General features: G+C 40.5%; 2 protein-coding genes across 4 annotated transcripts in view; one reads left to right on the top strand and one right to left on the bottom strand.

Annotated features, from left to right (window-relative positions):
• Window positions 1–5204: 5204 nt before the first annotated feature.
• On the bottom strand, window positions 5205–17524 carry eif4eb (eukaryotic translation initiation factor 4eb). Of its 2 annotated transcripts, XM_084044036.1 has the most exons (7): window positions 17495–17524; window positions 14422–14525; window positions 11723–11818; window positions 10953–11016; window positions 10300–10413; window positions 9199–9338; window positions 5205–7986 (listed from the first exon to the last, which is right to left on the bottom strand). In XM_084044036.1, exons 1-7 carry the CDS (start codon window positions 17510–17512, stop codon window positions 7872–7874), a joined length of 651 nt encoding a protein of 216 aa, XP_083900162.1. In that variant the 5' UTR covers window positions 17513–17524; the 3' UTR covers window positions 5205–7871. The 2 variants fall into 2 exon arrangements, with proteins under 2 accessions (XP_083900162.1, XP_083900163.1); XM_084044037.1 differs by lacking the exon at window positions 11723–11818 and having other exon boundaries at window positions 17495–17522.
• Window positions 17525–20527: 3003 nt separating this feature from the next.
• Window positions 20528–20950, top strand: part of metap1 (methionyl aminopeptidase 1) — a 45625-nt gene continuing 45202 nt past the window's right edge. For both annotated transcript variants that reach the window (XM_084044181.1, XM_084044182.1), the window contains exon 1: window positions 20528–20679. In XM_084044181.1, coding sequence (XP_083900307.1) covers window positions 20536–20679 — 144 coding nt within the window. In that variant the 5' untranslated portion in view covers window positions 20528–20535. The remainder of the gene's footprint in view (window positions 20680–20950) is intronic.

Consider the following 20950-nt stretch of genomic DNA (forward strand, 5'->3'; position numbering starts at 1 on the left):
ACTCTGTACTTGAAGTACAAAAGTATTGGTATCCAAATGTACTAAAAAGTACCAAAAGTAAAAGTACAAAAATGTTTGAAAATAGCCTAGGTATAAAATAAGGCTAAAGTGGTTAAACTATGTTTTATAATGTAATAATGTATATTTGCAAAATGACTAGTAACTAAAGTTTTCAAATAATTGTAGTGGAGTAAAAGTACAATATTTGCCTCCGAGATGTAGTGGAGTAGAAGTAAAAGTATAGACAATTGGAAATACTCCAGTAAAGTTAAAGTACCTCAAAATTGTACTTGAGTAAATGTACTTAGTTACTTTACACAACTGATTTTAGAGCTGTTCCGATACCGGTATTGTAAAAGCTGCCGATACTGCCTAAAATGCTGGTATCGGTGAGTATGTCAGTCTGTGGCATTCCCATACCACATCATTTATCACATGATACAGTATGTCATTTACAGTAATCAATTATTTTGTATTTTGAGTGTGTCAGTTGATGTTGTACTACTGCTTCTCAAAGCTTTTAATTTCAAGGACCCCCATAACTCTGAGTGTGCAAATGGAACCAAATGGACCCGTACATTCTCAGAGTTACAGACCTGTAAGGGTCCATTTGGAACCCACTGGTATCGGATTGGTACTCGGTATCGACCGATACGCAACGATCGGAATCGGTATCAGGAATATATTATTACATGTTTTACTTCAGTAATAAAGTGTCAATCTGTTACAAGTAAAATGTATTCAAAAGTTTACTTGAGTAAAAGCACAAAAGTATTTCCATCAAATATCAAAGTAGGACCAAAACTTAATGTACTCATTATGCAGAATGCCCATTTCACAAGCTTTTTTCAAGTTCTCAAAACTTGTCAAAATCTTTTGAACATAGCAGGCCTATAAGCTCACAACACATGGTGAAGTGATGTGTTGTGAGCTTATAGTTCAGTTATTTTGAAACAGACAAACTGTAACATAGGGCTTAATGGGTTAACGTATGTTTTGTAATAATGATCTAAATCTACTAATATTTGCCTCTGAGATGGAGTGGAGGAGAAGTATAAAGTATTATGTAAATATTCAAGTAAAGTAAAATCCCTCAAAACTGTATTTAAAGGTAGGGTAAGTGATTTTCTTTGGTCAAAATAAGTGTTAAATAGCTCTATATTCTGATAGTAATCATTGCTATAGAGTGTTTGTTCAGTAACATGAGTCTCCATGTCTCTCCAGGTCATTATTAAACAGAAAATGCATTTTCAGGTCAGGATACCATTTTTATCCAATCAGGATAGAGAACTCAGTCAGGATACAGATTAAACAAGGGAAATTGGAAGTTGTGAGCAGAACAAATTGGAACTGGAACACTATAAAAATGAAGCTCTCTCTTGATTGGCTGTACTGTTGTCACCTACGTGAAAATGTATTTTCTGTTTATTAAAGAGCTGGAGAGATGGGGAGAATCCTGTTACTGAACAAACACTCTATAGCAATGATTACTATCAGAATATAGAACTTTAACCTTTTAATACCAAACGTTTTGTTATAACCAAAAAATATCACTTAGCCTACCTTTAAGTACAGTACTTTAGTACATTTACTTAGTTAATTTCCACCACTGTCCACATCCAATTATCATTTGCTTCTGTATCTTTTATTATTATTATTATTAAAAATGAGGTAATGGAATGGCAGAAGAGCATGTATAGTCCCATTGTAGAGAATGTAGTTCTCAACAAACATAAATGTGTTCCATTTCCTGCTCTGAAGGGTTCATAAACTTGGTCAGATGCATCTTGTTTCTCTTGAGGCTTGTTGTAAATCAACATTATTATTCATGAACACATTAAAGTCCACTCCACAAATAATAAAACAATGCCAGGGAAAAACAAAACAAGAACACATCTGGTGCTCTATGGGGGCATACTGTATACATTGATCAGTGTCATAACGTTGCCATTCTTCTTTCCTTTACGTTAATTATACCTTCCCTTTGTTCTGCCTTGGCTTCTTTTTCCATTCAGAACCGTTCCTTTGAGACCTTTTTGTATGTTTTAACCCATTAAGACCGGGAACGCATCTGTGTCATTTTAGATTTGAGCTATAACCATTATTTTCTACTTTAGCTATTCAAAAATAGCAGATATACAAGCTCATAGCGCGGTATGAGCTTGTAGATCTGCTATTTTTGAAAAATTGTGAAAATGTGTGCAAATCTTTGAATATCTATTTTTTAAAGCGAACATTTGTAACTGTCAAATGTCTCAACAAATGTGTTCATTTTTCTGAAAAGCTATTGTTGCTATATCAGTGGTTCTCAAACTTTTTCCATGTCAAGGACCCCCAAAATGATATATATTTGGCCGTGGACCCCCGTTTAAAAATATTTTCTTCCAGGGGCCCCCCTAGAAGCAAAGATTTGAGTTACAAATGTTCGCTTTAAAAAAACATAGCAGATCTACAAGCATCATAGCGCGGCACTCGGTGCCGCGCTATGATGCTTGTAGATCTGCTATTTTTGAATAGCCAAAGAAACCTAAAGTGACACAGATGCGTTCCCGGTCTTAAAGGGTTAATGCATTTGGAAATCCAGGGAGTTGTCCAACTCGCTACGGACCCCCAAATCATGTCAAGGACCCCCACATTGATATGTATTTGGCTGCAAAGCCCCCATAAGTAAGGGTTTTGTGCACAGGGACCCCATAAGAGAAGGTCAACATGTTTTTAAAAATAAATCAAAAACAGTAGCACATCTACAAGCTCACCCCTGGATGTGACACGTTGTAGAGCTTGTAGATCTGCTATTTTTGAGTGGTGCCAACCACTCCTATATCTGACTTTGTCCGTGTGTCCGTATGTATGTATGTATGTCCAATAAACAAACATTGTTGATAACACGGGTGATGACAATACGGGGCTCATCAAAGGCACCACTCTCTTCACACACGGTGTGATTTTTAAATAGCAGCTGGGAACCCGCCGTATTGTATCCCTGTGTAAAAAAAAGACATGCTGGGTCACAGTGTGCTGGTCTGTCGCTGTCCATCTGTAGTGGTGCTGAACCATTCATCTAGAATAGATCAAGGGTCTTCAACGTTTTTCAGGCCAAGGACACCTTAGCTGTGAGAGACCCTGCACCCTGTCCGACCGTATGTCCGTATGTCTGTGTGTCCGTCTGTGTCTGTCTGTGAGCAGCTAATCTCCGGAACTGTGCACACACACTCCCTGGATGCCAAAGTTTTGAGAGGTTTGGCTCAAAACCTCTTATAGCGCCACCAGGAGGCCGAATTTTGCAAAACCAATTTTTTTGATATCACTCCAACACATTTTGTCCACAGTAGCTCTATAGTCATGTGATCAACATCCATATTCCATCCTGATTGGCTAAGATTGGCTTCCAAAGTTTCAGTGCTTTGTTTTGAACAAAATGCCTCAAATCATCAACGCAGCATGCGATTTCTGTGAAATTTTGCACACACATTCTCACTAGGTCGAGGAAGAAATGCCACTTGAAAATGTTCACATCAGCCTCATGGTGGCGCTATAACAGGCCGATTCGTGTTTTTACCTAGAACTGCACCGATCTGCGTAAAATTTTGCACGTAGTAATCACAATCTCTAGAGGCCAAGGATAAACCTTTGCCCTGCATTTTTCACATCTGCCTTTTAGAGCGCCACCAGGAGGCTGACTTTTGTAAAACACATTTTTTGCTATAACTCCTTCAGATTCTGTCCAAAAATCACGCAAATCGGTACACAGTATCTCTATAGTCATGCGATCAAGAAGGATGTGTCCGATATTTCATATTCCATCCTAATTGGCTAACATTGGCTTCCAAAGTTTGCAGGATTGGTCCGTTTTGAACAAAATGCCTCAAATCATGAACGCCGCGTGCGATTACCGCGAAACTTTGCACACACATTCCCACTAGGCCGAGGAAGAAATGCCACCCTTTTCACATTGGCCTGTTATAGCGCCACCAGGAGGCCTTATTTAGCAAAACACATTTTTGGAAGAAAATGCCTCAAATCATAAAAGCAGTGTCCGAGTGCTGTGAAAGGCCTAAAAAGAAGGTACCCTTTTCACATCAGTGTTTTATAGCGCCACCGGGAGTCCACAATAACCTACCTTACCTGGCGGAGACCTGTGCTCCAAGGAGCACTTTTTCTAGTTTCTCTTTTGGGTCTCGAGCTAAAATGTTTGGGAACCACTGATCTAGATCAACGTAGATAGTGAGACAAACAGAGCTCTCTCTCTCTCTCTCTCTCTCTCTGGACAACAATTGAGTGGACTCACTAGGCAGTGAAAAGCTGACACATTTTAAATCATCCAGGGGGTCCTTAGTTAAACGATTGATAGTTAGGTTAGAGGTCTGTAACTATGCGTATGTGCAAATGGAACCAAATGGAGTAACTCTGTACACTCTATGAGTTATGAGGGTCTGTGGTCTAACGCATTCCAAACTGTATGTTGGGGTTTTCATTGTTTGTTTTGGTAGCCCCCCTGTCTACCAAAACAAGCAGTGAAAACACCAAAATACAGCGTTTCTGCAGGTAAAAACCACCACACTACTTACTGGTGGCTGATAACTGATGCTATGAGGGAAATGATTGGTACAAAATGTATACATTGTTTTGTTATGTTAACACAGGCAACATTACATACAGTGGTGGAAGAAGTAGCCTACTCAGATATTTTACTCAAGTAAAAGTAGCAATACCACAATATAAAAATACTCTGTTACAACTAAAAGGCCGGTGTTGAAAATGTTTCTTGAGTAAAAGTGCAAAAGTATTGGCATCAAAATATACTTAAAGTACCAAAAGTGAAAGTACTAAAATGTTTGAAAATAGCAGATCTAGATCTACAAGCTCACAATGCGTCGCAATGCGACATGTTGTGAGCTTGTAGAGCTTGTAGATGAATAAAATAGGGCTAAAGTTGTAAACGTATGTTTTATAATATAATCATTTATATCTGCAAAGTAACTAGTAACTAAAGTTTTTAAATAATTGCAGTGGAGTAAAATATGCCTGTAAAAGTGTTGAAAATTCGAAAAATTGTAAAAGTACAGTACTTGAGTAAATGTACTTAGTTACTTTACACCACTGGTTAGAACCACCCATACATCTGGCATGAGTCGGGCTGTGTTTAAAGCTCTCCTTTGTTCCTTGGGGCTGTGGAATCAAAAATGAGCCGAGGAGAAGTCAGCTCATGTCACAAAAAGCATCTTTATTCAGAGAAATCCTCATGACGGTGTGTTCCATTAGAAGGCAGAGCAATTTCAGTCACTAGGAAAATGGACACAGTTCAGGTCAGCATCCGTGAGAGTTGAATATTAAATTATTTCTAACAAGGAATGTACAAATTACAGGTGGAAAGAAAATATGTATTCCACAATATAAAAACAACTTAATACTCAAATTGCAAAAACCAAATATTTGTTTAATCACGTCGACACTCAAATGAATCATTGAGTAATGAAATTATCATAAAAGGTTGATTATGTGCACTGGTTTTGAGGCCGTAAGCAATAAAATAAAAGGTCTAAACTACTAATATATAATAATAATAATAACTACTATATATAATATGTAGGCAAATTGATAGAATAAATTAAAAAAGGCTTTAACATTAAGGGGTTACAGCAATACACAAGAGCTGTAAGGGAAGGCAACAGAAATGAAGGTATTTTTATGCATTCTTTTCATTTCGTAAGAATTCCCTGCCATTAAATAAATCAACAAACACATTTCTTTAGAAACAGCATGCAGCACACATTTTCTCATTTGATATTGATTATTGTCATCGTTATGCGTGATTTATGCATGGTAGTGTGCGGCTGTCACGCTCCAAAAATACCCGATCTACAAGCTCACAAGGTGATTGATCATGCTTAATGATCCGAGTTTTTATCGATACCAATATAGATACTTTTTTCTGTTACTGGATGGAAAGACGAGATGACAATACATTCTTAACAGATCCGTATTGTTTGTAGTGTTACTTTAAGACTAACGAGATGTCGCAGATTTTACAAATCTACAAGCTAACAGCGTGTCACATCGCAACGTGTTGTTCGCTTGTAGATCTGATCATTTTTATCAGATGATCGACCGCTTGTACCCCTGTGATTTGATTCAACTCGTCTCTCAGATCCGCAACACTGAACAGCCTGTATCGAATAACCTCAAACCTGAAGTGATGTTCAGGTCTCAATACATTCGGGAACCTCGACTGAACCCCGGCAGAATCAGGGTTCGATCCCCATCCCTAGTTGTGAGTGGTGAGAAAAGTACTTTCACTTTCTACGTAAGTAAAAGTTTCAATACTGCAATGTAGAAGTACTCCCGTTACAAGTAAGTCAGAAATTCAGAATTTAAAGTACATAAGTATTTGTATCAAAATGTACTTAAAGCACCAAAAGTAGAACGTATTCATTATGCAGAATGTCCTGTTTCACAAGTTTTCAAATGTATAAAAATCTTTTGAAAATAGCAGATCTACAAGCTCACAATGCATCGCATCGAGACGCATTGTGAGCTTGTAGATAGGCTATTTTCAAATGGCCGAAATGTATATAGGGCTGAAGTGGTTAATGTATCTAATAATAATAAAAATCTATAAAGTAACTAACTAAAGTTTTCTAATAATTGTAGTGGAGTAAAAATACAATATTTGCCTCTGAGATGTAGTGGAGTAGAAGTAAAAGTACTGCAAATTGGAAATACTCCAGTAAAGTAAAGAACACCTCAAAATTGTACTTAAGTACAGTACTTGAGTAAATGTACTTAGGTACTTTACACCACTGCTAGTCGTGAGCTTGCTATCTTGACATTTTCGGGGCACGGCAACCGCACACAACTACGTAGAAATCTAGCTTTTAGTGTTTGTGAAGATTACATCATTCATTTATTTTTCTCCCCGGGTGGTTCAAGTCCAGGGTTTGGTTTTACGTTCATATTTGGTAGGTGGTGGTTGAAATGGTTTGCCTCCAGATTGCATGGTACGCAGTCTTTGCAGCAGTGAAGTAAACATATGCACCAACTATCTCTGGTCCATAGCGTCCATATAGTTCTCCTTACCGCCGAGCCACTGTACGTGTCGTTTCCTCATTTGAACGGGCGAACGATGCCAGTTGGTTCACTCATTCGATTGGAAGGACCCCCATAACTCTGAGAGAGTACAAATGGAACCGAATGGACCTGTAAGGGTCCACTTGGTTCCCGAAGAAAAAAAAACAAAAATGACACAGATGCGTGTCCCCAGTCTTAATGGGTTAACTGTAGACAGCATGGTCACGTTCAGTGGTGGAACAAGTACTCAAATGTTTTACTTAGGTAAAAGTATCAATACGGCAATGTAGAAGTACTCTGTTACAAGTAAAAGTCCAGAATTCAAAAATTACTTGAGTAAAAGTGCAAAAGTATTGGTATTGAAATGTACATGTTTGAAAATAGCAGATCTACAAGCTCACAACGCGTCGCACCGTGAGCTTGTAGATTGGCTATTTTCAAATAGCCTAGGTATAAAATAGGGCTAAAGTGGTTAATGTATGTTTTATAATGTAATATATTTATATCTGAAAAGTAACTAGTAACTAAACTTTTCAAATAATTGTAATGGAGTAAAAGTACAATATTTGCCTCTGAGATGTAGTGGAGTAGAAGTAAAAGTATTGACAATTGGAAATACTCTGGTAAAAAAAGTACCTAAAAATTCTTGAGTAAATGTACTTAGTTACTTTACACCACTGGTCACGTTCAAATGAGGGAAACGCACGTATAGTGGCACAGCATTAAGGAGAACTCCCAACGTTATGGACCAGAGCTATGCACCGACAACATAAAGACTAGTAGGCACATGGCTGGGTGCTTGGTCACACCACAAACTTGTTCTTGGTGGTGGAGCCGCTCTTGGTGGCAGTGTCTGCGTGGCACTGGTACCCAATGGACACCTTCATGGGGATGCCCAGGCGCTCCTTATAAACTCTCCTGTAGACGCACACGCACACGCACGCGCACACGCACGCGCACGCGCGCACGCACGCACACACGCACACGCACACACACACACACACACACACACACACACACACACACAAAACATGGCTCATGTTAGAAACAGTGGTGGACTGTAACTAAGTATACCGGCTACCAGTGGTGGAAAAAGTACTCAAAGGTTTTACTTAAGTGAAAGTATCATTACTGTTACTCTGTTACAAGTAAAAGTCTGGAATTCAAAATGTACTTGAGTACATTCTTTTCTTTCTGTTACTTAAAGTCGGCAAAGAAAAAATAAAATGCATCCATTCTGTTCTCAATAATGAATAAATAAATAAATGCATTTCCGCAACTCAGAACATCACTTTCTGTGTGGAGTTTGCATGTTCTCCCCGTGTCTCCTAGGGTAGGTAGTAGGTACCCTCACAAAAAACATGCAGTAATCCTGGTCACTATACTGCCTCCCCCTGGCCACCTGGGGCGCCTGATGGAGGGGAAGGGAACTGGTTGGAATAACGTGTTCCTTCCACGCGCTACATCCAACCAGGGAAACTCCCCCCTGTCAGGTGACAAGAAGGTCAGTTGGCTCTCATGCATTGAAGGAGGCATGAGCTCGGCCCTGGCCTCCCTAGGCTGGCAGAGGGAAGGTAGTGCCCAGGATTACACGCTTAGGCATTGGCACCAGGGTGAAAAAATAGGGGTTACAAAATCGTGGGATAAAAAAAAAAAAAAAAAAAAAAAAAGTACCCTTACATTGCCTACATATCTGTAACTGAGAGTGTCCATTTATTTCCAACAAAAAGCCCAGCTGTCAGAGCTGCTCTAGACCAGTTCCCCCCATTTCCCCCCGGAAATGGGGGGAACGGGCACTGCCCAATCACAGCGCGTCTTTTCCAGGACTTGTCAAAATCTAGTTGTCCCGCCCCCACCTGCCTCTCATTGGCCTACTGAACGCCCCCTTCTGTGACGCACGCGGAAATTTCCAGCTGCCCCCCAAGGAAGCGGAAGCGCGCCCGCCATACAGACGCTTCAGAGCCAGAGGAGGCGTCTACCTTTATATGTCTGTGATGAGACCCCGCTATAATATTCTATGATTTTTCAAAGGTGAGTGAAAAATTGCAGGCACTGTGGCTACTAGACGGTGTTTTTTTTCTGGCATTGAATGACAGACAGACAGACAGACAGACAGACAGACAGTCTCACCCTATGTGTGTGATAGCTTCCCGGTTCTCAAAGTCTGACGTCCACACGGCGATCTTGTCTCCCTTGGTGCGGACGTTGACCACGGCCCCACACACCTCGTCACTGTGGTCGTCGAAGGCCTCTCCCACCAGGCACAGCAGCTGTGGTGGACCATGCCATTGGGACAGAAATAACACGTGTGTGGCAGAGTTAATCACACTACAGTGGTGGGAAGTAACTAAGTACATGTACTCAAGCACATGTACTCATTGAATGCACTTATTGTAAGTCGCTTTGGATAAAAGCGTCTGCTAAATGACTGTAATGTAATGTAATGTAATGTCAAGCACTGTACTAAACATATATAATTTCAGCCCTATTTAAACTTTGGCTATTTGAAAATAGCCGATCTACAAGCTCACAACGAGTCTCGACACCTCTGAAATGGGACATTCTGCATAATGAGTACTTTTACTTTTGGTACTTTAAGTATATTTTTATGCCAATACTTTTGTGCTTTTACTCCGACGACCCATGATTTAGTCTACAGTTTAAAGCAGTGGTTCCCAAAATGTTTAGCTCAAGACCCAAAAGAAACATGGGACGTTTGCTCGGGACCCAAACTAGTGAAAATAGCAGATCTACAACAAGCTCACAATGCGGCACCAAGAGCTGCTATTTTCAACACTTGGAAAGTTGGACCCACAGGGGTACTTGAGGGGGTTCCAGGGGGTTCTCAGCTAAATGATGGGTAGGAACCAAATGGACCCTTATGGGTCTGTAACTCTGAGAGCGTACAAATGGAACCAAATGGACCCTAACGGGTCCATTTGGTTCCATTTGTACACTCTCAGAGTTAAATCTAACACTGATTTTACAATATAAATTGGGGTCCCAGAGGGAGAAATGCCATAAAATAGGGGTCCGTAGCCTAATGCATGTCAAACTGGGGGGTCCTTGATATTAAAATGGTTGAGAATCACTGCTAGAGCCGCAACAATCTTCTCTTATGGGGGTCCCTGAGGCATATCTTTTCAAATGGGGGTCCGCGGGCTAATAAGTGTCAATTTGGGGGTCCTTGACATGAAAAAGTTTGAGAACCACTGGTTCAAAGTGAGTTACCGTTTCCAGCCAGAAACGGTCCAGGTCTTGCTTCCTCTGCTGCTTGTTGAGTGTGATCAGCCATCGTCCTCCTCGCTTATTCCTCTCGTCCTCCCACATGGGCTCAATGCCGTCCTGAGAGAGACAAAGGACGACAACACGGTTACAAACCCACCCTGTTTCTGTCCAGATATCGGCCATTATTTGGATTTTGCTTTTTTGTATTGGTTAACTGTCAATGTGTCCACATTTCTGACCACTTTCAGCCTGGTGTCCCTATGTTTGGGCATGTCATTATAGGTGAAAAGATGAATGAATGAATAAGTGAATAAATAAATCACACCTTTTCAAACATTTGGACACTTGCGGGATCCCATGTGTGGTCTAATCTCCATTGTCATAATTAATGTATGTTGTCGCTGTCATATGGAAACCTTGTATGCCCACGACCGTGACTTCACAGGAAATGGAACGAAAAGTGTCAGAAATAGTGAAAATAGCAGATCTACAAGCTCACCGCCATATTCACTACTTTTGTGCGACACTCTTGTATGATGAGGTATAGGATTTACTTGATTTACAAAGAAAAAAACATTAAAAAAAAGGAAATAAGGAAATACAAGGTTTCAGCCTGACAGCGATGATGTGCAGGTTTACTTGTTATGGAAGCTTACCTTAAAGAGGGAATAGTCACATCCTGTGATGAGGTTGCTGGACAGCTGGATGTGGTTGTAGAGACTACAATGTAAGCACATGAATGCTCATCATTCCAAGCACATCACATAGTGGTTTATATGACAGTGTTCATGTTTGGTGGAAACCTTGTATGTCTAAAACCTGTTGTACGACAAACTAGGGCATTCATTTTTTGAAAATAAAATAAACATAAAAGTTGAAATATGGAGAGATACAAGGTTTCTGTCTGACAGCGACAAAATAGGCTCTATGCACAGCAGCCATATTGGAAAGAAATTGGGCCTCTTCCTTACTTCCTTCACAGGTGTTACCAATGATACGAACTAAGGCTCTGTTCCATTTAGTGTAGCACAGTGGTTCTCAAACGTTTACATTTCAAGGACCCCATAACTCTGACAGTGTATAAATGGAACCAAACGGACCCTTACGGGTCCGTTTGGTTCCATTTATACACTCTCAGAGTTACAAACCCGTAAGGGACCATTTGGAACCCCCTCAAGGAACCACAAGGGTCCCTGGACCACACTTTGAGACCCACTGGTGTAGCAGAGTGTTTCCAGTGAGACAACATGCACAACATCAGCACCCTGACTCTGTTTGACCAGAATGGAACAGAGCCTTCATTAGTATAATTGGTAACACCTGTGAAGGAAGTAAGGGAGAGGCCCAATTTCTTTCCAATAATGGCTGCTGTGCATAGAGCCTATTATCCACAATGCTGACAATGAGAGGTGGGTGAGTCTCTTACGCCCAGAAGTCTTCCACTGTGTCAAACTTGGAGATGACTCGCAGGTTGTCCTGCCACGATTTGCTCTTGTCATTCTTGAAGAACCACAGAGACCATCTGGTGACAGCGGAGAGGTAAATAAGACTCATTAAACGCCATGGTACAACAAAGCTAATTATAAGACCATAAGCCACAGAGCAAATAAGGAACTTATATGGATGGAGCCGCGAGGCTAAGTTGGCACATGCACGCTTCAATAAATCATGCTTAGTCACTCCGGATGTCCAATAAACTCTGTGATTCTCAACATGTGGGCCATGAGGATATTGCAAGTGGGACTCAAAATAACTGGCAAAACACTAAGATTTTAATGATAACATAACATCAAATAATGTAAAAAAAAAAAACAAGAAAATAAAATTATGGTATATATTCTTTAAAACATTGGAGAAAAAAAAGAGGTTTATTTGTGATACCGATAAATAGGAACTAATGGTAGCCTCACTCCCAGCCTTTTCTCATCTCCGAGGAAGGCAGGTCTTCCGTCATATGTACTTCCCTCAGAAACGGACCTTTTCAACCAATCACAACACTCGTTTCATGCACAGAGAATGTAAACAGATATGTAAAGAAAAGACTCAACGTAATTAATGTAGGCGGGGCAAATCTGGGGGTTGGTGAAATAACCCAACACCAGAGCTCACAGCTGCATGTCTGCTGTAGATATATTGCTTTATAATCAAAACAATTGAAGATTGAAGATTGAATATTCGACTACTCTGTGAAACCCCTAGTAAGATCCGCTTCTCTAATGAGTGAACAGTTTTTAACAGTCTATCTATGGCCCTGATCCAGCAAAAATTGAGAACCACTGCAATAACTTGTTCAACTTCAATGTCAACTCCACCTAGGCCTCTGTGATTAACGGATAAGCTCTTCAGGGGGAGTCATTTCTCTAAAAGAAAGTGTCATGAATAATAATATCCAACACTAGGGTATGATTTAAAAAAAAAAATCGCCCACCCCCACGAAAAATGTCTTCGCCCAATATACTGTACATTGTCGTATGACAAATTGCTCTGAGCTTGTAGATCGGCACTTATGGAAAGCTCAGCTGTACCGAATTCAGGAAGAGAACATATTTAAAATGTTATTGACATTTGAGATTAAGGAATTATTCAGTATTAGCTGCTTTGGGAAATGTAAGCTATTCATTAGCATTTTTGGCAAGTCTGGCACGTAGTCTGTGTGTGTGTGTGTGTGTGTGTGTGTGTGTGTGTGTGTGTGTGTGTGTGTGTGCAAATGTACGTAGGTCTTCAAAATGGATAGAAACGTAATAGAGACTAAATTATAACGCCCACAAACTGTAATCCCCTTGGTTTTCATATTCACTGATTGTACCCTTTGACATCATAACTGGAGTAAAATGTTCAACTTTGGCTGCATTTCATAGTTATGGCTGCCAATGAGATATTAGCCCTACAAGGAATTTAGAGCGGGTGCAGTACGTTAGTCCGACAGCGCATTCCTCCGACAGCGCAGCGCTCCGACGTTTCAATACTGCCATATAGTCGGAGAAAAGGTCTGTCGGATTAACGCATGCCTCCCATTTAGAGCAAGGGTTCACAAACGTTTTCAGCTGATACCCAACAGAAAAATGTGTTGTGTCCCAGGGACCCAAACTTGTAAAAATGCATTATGAATTAATAACTTCCTAAAGTCCTAATGCAATTAGTGCAAATGGCCGATCTACAAGCTCACAACGCGTTGTGAGCTTGTAGATCCACTATTGTCACTATGTATTACGTTTTCTTTTATGGAATTGTTTTGGATTTTTTGAACATTCCTTAAATTGAGGTATTTTTTTGTGAAAATCTTTTGAAATAATTGAGGAAACATTTTTTAAAGAATGATATATTCACCTCAGATCAACAAGCTCACATTGCGACCTTGTAGATCAACCATTTTCAAGTTCATAGCGCGGCACTCGGTGCCACGCTATGAGCTTGTATATATGCTATTTTTGAATAGCCAAAGAAATCTTAAGTGACACAGATGCGTTCCAGGTCTTAATGGGTTATTTGGCTTTTGTTTTTATTTCTGACCACTTTCAGCCTGGTGTCCCTATGTTGGGCATGTCATTATAGGTGAAAAGATGAATGAATGAATAAGTGAATAAATAAATCACACCTTTTCAAACATTTGGACACTTGCGGGATCCCATGTGTGGTCTAATCTCCATTGTCATAATTAATGTATGTTGTCGCTGTCATATGGAAACCTTGTATGCCCACGACCGTGACTTAACAGGAAATGGAACTTAAAGTGTCAGAAATAGCGAAAATAGCTATTTTCACTACTTTCGTAGAAAGAAAAAAACATTAAAAAAAGGAAATAAGGAAATACAAGGTTTTCAGCCTGACAGCGATGATGAGCAGGTTTACTTGTTATGGAAGCCAAAGAAACCTAAAGTGACACAGATGCGTATATTTACTACTTATGTAGTTCATGTGAGCTGAATGATGAATGTTTTATGAATGAGAGGTGTTTTATTAATGGAGTTGTTTTATGAATGAGGTGTTTTATGAATGAGAGGTGTTTTATGAATGAGAGGTGTTTTATTAATGGAGAGGTATTTTATGGATGGAGAGGTGTGTTTCATGAATGAGAGGTCTTTCATGTGTTTTATGAATGGAGAGGTGTGTTTCATGGAGTCTCACCGGTTCTGCAGAGGGTGTTTGATGTATTCTTCTGGGTTCACAACTTCTTGTCCGGTCTCCTCTTGCCCTTCTTCTTCATGGGGGGAGGGAGTAGGGTTGCTTTCCTGAACAACACAGGCCATAGACCATATTCACACGGCGGCCATATTGCCATTAAGTCAATGAAATGCCACCCCAGTTGCCACAGCAACGCAAAGGTTAAATTCCAAAATGGCCGCCGTGTGAATATGGACTATGGCTTCAAGCTTTGGTGCAGAACATTGCTAGAGCTGTCGCCCAGCCACGTGTAACTTAGTGTCCCTGTTCTGGGGCAAACATTTAGGCAAAATAACATATCTACAAGCTCACAAGACATCACGGCACAAAACGTGAGCTTGGAGAACTGGTAGCTTTTTTTTTTCGGTGAAGACATTTGGTGAAGAGAGAAGAAAGTCGACCCCTGCGGACAGGGTTGCCAAGATCTGCTTATTATAATTTCCCCGCAAGATTTTATTTTAAAATAGCCGATCTACAAGCTCACAACGTGTCGCATCGCGACGCGTTGTGAGCTTGTAGATCTGCTATTTTTAAATAGCTGATGTATATGTTAATGTGGCCCATAGTCGCTTCTTTTGGGCTGGTTTTCCTAGACTTGGTTGCTTGTTTCTCTCACAGAATCTGGCAACACTGTCTGCGGACGGAGGATATTACAAATGAAGTGTCACGCCCGGCGTCGAGTCGGTCAGATCTGACCGCTACGCCCATATATAGGCATACATGGAGATCCGGTTATCCAGAAGCACCAATCAGAGTGCATACATGGGACCGACCGACTTCAAACTCGCTGCAAGCTTTGGCAAGGAACTCCAGCAGTGGTGGGAAAAGCACTCAAATGTTTTACCTAAGTAAAAGTATCAATACTGCAATGTAGAAATACTCTGTTACAAGTAAAAGTCTGGAATACATTTTTTTTTTTTTTTTTACAAAAGTACAAAAGTGTAGTCATCAAAATATACTTAATGTTACCACAGCTAAGCTAGTAAACCTGAGTGTCCTTCTCAGTGAAGGGAACTGTAGGCTGTAGCAAAGAACATAGAGGTAGAGAGATGACAGCCAAAAATGTAATCAACAGACAGTAAGTAATAACCAACACTGTCAGGGTAATTAAAAATGGATTAGATCATCTTCAATAGGGGATCCGGGACTCCTAGGGGGTCCTCAGAGTTACTAGTGGCCACTATACTTGTGTGATAAGATTTTTTTTTTACATTAACCACTTGAACCCTAGCTAGCATCTATATTATGGATTTGATATCTTCACCGAAAATAGACAATTTACAAGCTCAGAGTGTGTTGTGCTGCGACACGCTTGTAGATTGGCTATTTTCGGCGTACCAAATGTCAAGTTTACAAAGTATTGAGGTGGTTAAATTAAGTGGACAATACACATTAACATGAATCCAACAACAAACAAACATGAATTGACACATTCTTCTCATGCCACACACTTGGCACACTCCCCTCTCTGTGTCTCACTCTCATTGACACATAAACTTCCACAGGAAACAAAGTGGTTTAGTCTACATTCTGTGGACTGCCACAAAGGCAAGAAATATATAAAGTTCTACACACAACAAATTATACGTATTTTCCGTGTGCCCCCCCCCCCATCTTAAAATATTTTGTTCCAGGGACCCCCAGAAGCAAAGATTTGAGTTAAAATGTATATAATATCTTCAAAGATTTGTACAAATATTTCACGATTTTTCAAAAATAGCAGACCTACAAGCTCTCTTGTATATCTGCTATTTTTGAATAGCCAAAGAAATCTAAAAATGACACGCGGATGTACAAATGGAACCAAATGGACCCTAACGGGTCCATTTGGTTCCATTTGTACACTCTCAGAGTTACAGACCATAAGGGTCCATTTGGTTCCTACCCATCATTTAGCTGGGAACCCCCTGGAACCCCCTCGAGTACCCCTGGGGGTCCCCGGACCCCACTTTGAGAACCTTGGGATATAGTCATTATCCATTTAATTTTTAAAGGATATGAGGGCAGCTGTCAGCCAACATGACTGCCACAGCATGTTGTAACGTAGTGTAAAGTAACTAAGTACATGTACTCAAGTACCGTACTTAAGTACAATTTTGAGGTTTACTTCACTGGAGTATTTCCAATTTTCAATACTGTTACTTCTACTCCACTACATTGCAGAGGGAAATATTATGCTTTTACTCCACTACAATTATTTGAAAACTTTATAGTTACTAATACTTTGTAGATTTAGATTATCATTATTTACAAAACACACTAACACTTTTGGCCATTTGAAAATAATAGATCTACAAGCTCACAATGCATCGCTTCAGCTATCTGCTGAAATGGGACATTCTGCACAATGAGTACTTTTACTTTTGGTACTTTAAGTACATTTTGATGTCAATACTTTTGTACTTTTACTCAAGTACATTTTGAATACAGGACTTATACAATACAGGAGTTGTAACAGAGTATATCTACATTGCAGTATTGATACTTTTACTTAAGTAAAGAAATACAGACATTTCTCCACCACTGTTGGTTAACTGGACAACTTGTTGAAACGTTTACAAGAACAAAAACACGTTGTGTTCAACAGCTGTTAGCACGGAAGCTAACGTGAACTTAAACCTCGCGTCACTTCTTCACAGTGAAGTGGAAAAAGCTTTGGTTCATTATCACTAGTCGGAACTCACATCCGGTCTAGAGCCCGCCCCCTGTATCCGGTCATTTCCACGCGAATATATATCTGTGCAAACAAGCGGTTTCCGCTTCCGCTCTAGACCGGATGTGCAAGCTGCAAAGTAAATGGAGCCCAGTCAGTCTTCAGGACTCTATTTGGACAGGGGGTCGTGGGCTGGCAGAGCAGTAAAAAAAATAAAAAAGTTCATACAAGTTCTAAATAATCATTAATAATTATTAATAACCGTTATTTATTTTTGACGTGTATAGTTTTTGTGCAGTAACTTTAATGTATGTGTGATGTCACAGAGGTACAAAACGTGATGTTTGATGTTTTTTGGTGTGTTCTGTAAGTGAAAGTTCTCACCGGTCCGGCGGTCGCCATCTTTCACAGCACTGACGTGTATTATACGTCCTTCGCACCACGGTGCCGCGCGTCCAAAAATAGCAGATCTACAAGCCCAGGGGGCGTCCTGTCCGCGACGACGCGTGGGCTTGTAGATCTGCTATTTTCGACGCGCGGCACCGTCCCGCGACGGAACATAAATGTGGGCAAAGATCGGAACGTCGACGTTGATTGGACAAAGCGATACCCCACCTGACGGCTTGATTGGGCATGCGCAGGTGTCTTATGTTACTTTTTTGCCCTAAACCTATTTTTCAGGCACGCGTTAAACATGGAGACCTTCAGCTGTAAAAATTGCCTTCTGAAGTCTAAACGTATAAATACTACAACTAAATACTACTACTACTACTACTACTAATAATAATGATAATAATAACTATTATTGTCTCCGCCATGGAGGCATGGCCGAGACTATGTTTTGCACCGTGTGTGTGTGTGTGTGTGTGTGTGTGTGTGTGTGTGTGTGTGTGTGTGTGTGTGTGTGTGTGTGCGTGTGTGCGTGTATGTGTGTGCGTGCGTGAGTGCGTGTGTGTGTGTGGTTCCGTCTGTGGACAGATAATCTCCAGCACCGTTGGCTTGATCGCAGCGAAACTGCACAAACACACTCCCTGATGCCATAGCAGAACCTCTACCCCACATGGGTCTGTTATAGCGCCACCAGGAGGCCGTTTTTTGCAAAACAAATGTTTTGACACTACTCTTACACATTTTGTCCAAACATCACGCAAATCGGTACACATTTTCTTTATAGTCAAGTGATCAAGACGGACCCGTCCGATGTTTCATATTCCATCCTGATTGGTGAATTCCGAACATTGCTGGACCACAATAAACATGACCTGCATGGCGGAGACCTGTGCTCCGAGGAGCACTTTTTCAAGTTATTCTTATTCTTATTATACATTTCCTAATCTGTCTTGCCCCGGAAAAACAGACAGACAGACAGACAGACAGACAGACAGACAGACAGACAGACAGTGCCGAGTGGGAGGTATAGTAGAGCAGATAACAGGAACAATCATTAATTCTGTGATACAAGCATGACATTGCATGGACATTATTACGAGTCCACTCTTTAATCCCTGAGTTTACCTGTGACCAGTCGCATGGCGTGTTTTTGAAATGTTTTAATTTAGACGGTTACAAATCAAATGGTAACTCCTGTTTGAAAATTTTCAAAATCAAAGCTTGTAAATCTATTGTTGAACATTTGTTAAAAAATCTTGAAATAGTTTTAGTTTTTTTTAACACAAATCTTCTCTTTTTGGGTCCCTGAATCAAATATTTTTAGATGTGGGGGTCCGTGGCCAAATATACATCAATTTGGGTACAATCCATTTCATGAAGTGGACATCCTAAAGATATGAAAAACAATGTCCCGTTTTGTTCTACCCCGGGGAGGGGTATAGTCAACTTTAGTTCCTGCACTAGTATTAAAAAGGTCTTAAAAGTCCTTAAATTGTCACTCTACTGTCATCTGGGGACGCCCCCCCACCCCAAAAAAATTATAATAATCATGTGGGGACCAGTGGTGTAAAGTAATTAAGTACATTTACTCACTATACTTAAGTACAATTTTGAGGTACTTTGACTTTACTGGAGTATTTCCAATTGTCTATACTTTTACCTCTACTCCACTACATTTCAGAGGCAAATATTGTACTTTTACTCAACTACAATTATTTGAAAACCCTAGTTACTAGTAGTTACTTTGTGGATATAAATTACTTTATAAAACATACATTAACCACTTTAGCCCAATTTTATACCTATGCTATTTTCAAACATTTTAGTACTTCTTACTTTTGGTACTTTAAAGGAGTACTAAAAAAGCACTTACTTTCTATCAATTGCACAACCCATAAAGCCTTGAATACATGGATTTATTTTACTCACTATGAATTGAGTGCATGGGGACCCCATTTGAAACAAGCCATAAGGCTTTCATGTGCTTTTTAATCCTATTTTGTTGACCTTGTATTTGAACTATACTTTCATGTGCTTTCATGTATTCAATCAATCAATCAATCACTCAATCAGTAGTTTCAGTTTACTCAAGTAAATGTTGTATTCCGGCCTTTTACTTGTAAACAGAGTACTTCTACATTGCCGTAAAACATTTGAGTACTTTTTTCCACCACTGGTGGGGAGTCCCGACACACACGCTATAACATGGAACAGGATTGAAATAGTCTAACCCCATCCCTCAAAAAATGCTGTTCGCTGGGCTGATTTAAAAGAGCCTTAAAAACTCACCTTTCAGGAGGCCAAAAGAGGAGGTAGTACCATTTCCCCGTTAGACAGCAGAGCCTGTTCTTGTACATATTTTTGATTTTTTGTTGTTGTACATAGTGTTATTTTTTGTATTGATATTCGAACTGTGGTGCCACTATATATGTCTATGAATTGAAAACCAAGGCCCTCATTGGAAACAAGTCCGCAAGGACTTTCATGTACGGACCTGTTAGACCAGTCATGTCAAGGACCCCCAAATTGACACTTATTAGCCCGCGGACCCATGCATTAGGGCTACAGACCCCCATTTAATGGCATTTCTATCACTTGGACCGCAATTTATGTTGTAAAATCTATGTCAATTTAACTCTGAGAGTGTACAAATGGACCCATTTGTACACTCTCAGAGTTACAGACCCATAAGGGTCCATTTTTTGGTGCCTAATCTATCATTTAGCTGGGGACCCCCTGGAACTCCCTCAAGGACCCCTGGGGGTCCCCGGACCCCACTTTGAGAACCAATTTAAAGTATTTTAAAAGTAACTGTGCTGTTTTCCCTTTTTTTTTGCCTAATAAAATATTCAATCAATCAAAAAAAACACACAAAAAAAAACACATTGAGAACAACTACCTTACAAATGCACAGATAAAAAAAAAGAAAAAACTACCCTATGACACCCCAACCAGCCAGCCAGCCACAGCCTCCTGTCTGGGCTCCCCCTCCCCTCCTCCCCTCTCCTCTCTCCCGGACGACACAGACAGGCAGCATGGCGAACACCAGCAGCGACGCAGAGCAGCAGCAGCCGGAGCCGCAGAGAGAATGCGAGACGGAGGGCTGCGGCGAGGCGGCCAAGCTGCAGTGTCCCACCTGCATCAAGCTGCACATACCGGGCTCCTACTTCTGCTCGCAGGTAGGTGTCTGGTGGCGTTTATTTGTTTTTTAAATACATTTTTGCGTCATAAACCGCGACCAAAGGCCCCTAGCAGCAGCACTGCTTCATTACATTACACACACACACACACACCCATATATCCACCAGAATGCCAATGAGAGCTATTCTCCTGACGTCCGGTCTAGAGCGGATACGGAAATGGTTGGTGTTTTGTGCTTGTTTGGATGGGGGAAACGAGCGGATCCGGTAGGCGGGCGCTAGACCGGATGTAAGAGGCGAGGGGGAAATG

Source organism: Gymnoscopelus microlampas (assembly GCF_963454915.1).
Source record: "Gymnoscopelus microlampas genome assembly, chromosome: 20".
Taxonomy (NCBI): domain Eukaryota; kingdom Metazoa; phylum Chordata; class Actinopteri; order Myctophiformes; family Myctophidae; genus Gymnoscopelus; species Gymnoscopelus microlampas.

Bases quoted from the DNA above. Each gene is read 5' to 3' on its own strand.
- eif4eb (XM_084044036.1), bottom strand. The intron at 11,819-14,421 runs GTGAGACTCCAT...CGCTGTCACCAG, and splicing joins AAACACCCTCTGCAGAACCG to ATGGTCTCTGTGGTTCTTCA. The intron at 7,987-9,198 runs GTGAGACTGTCT...GTGCGTCTACAG, and splicing joins GAAGCTATCACACACATAGG to GAGAGTTTATAAGGAGCGCC.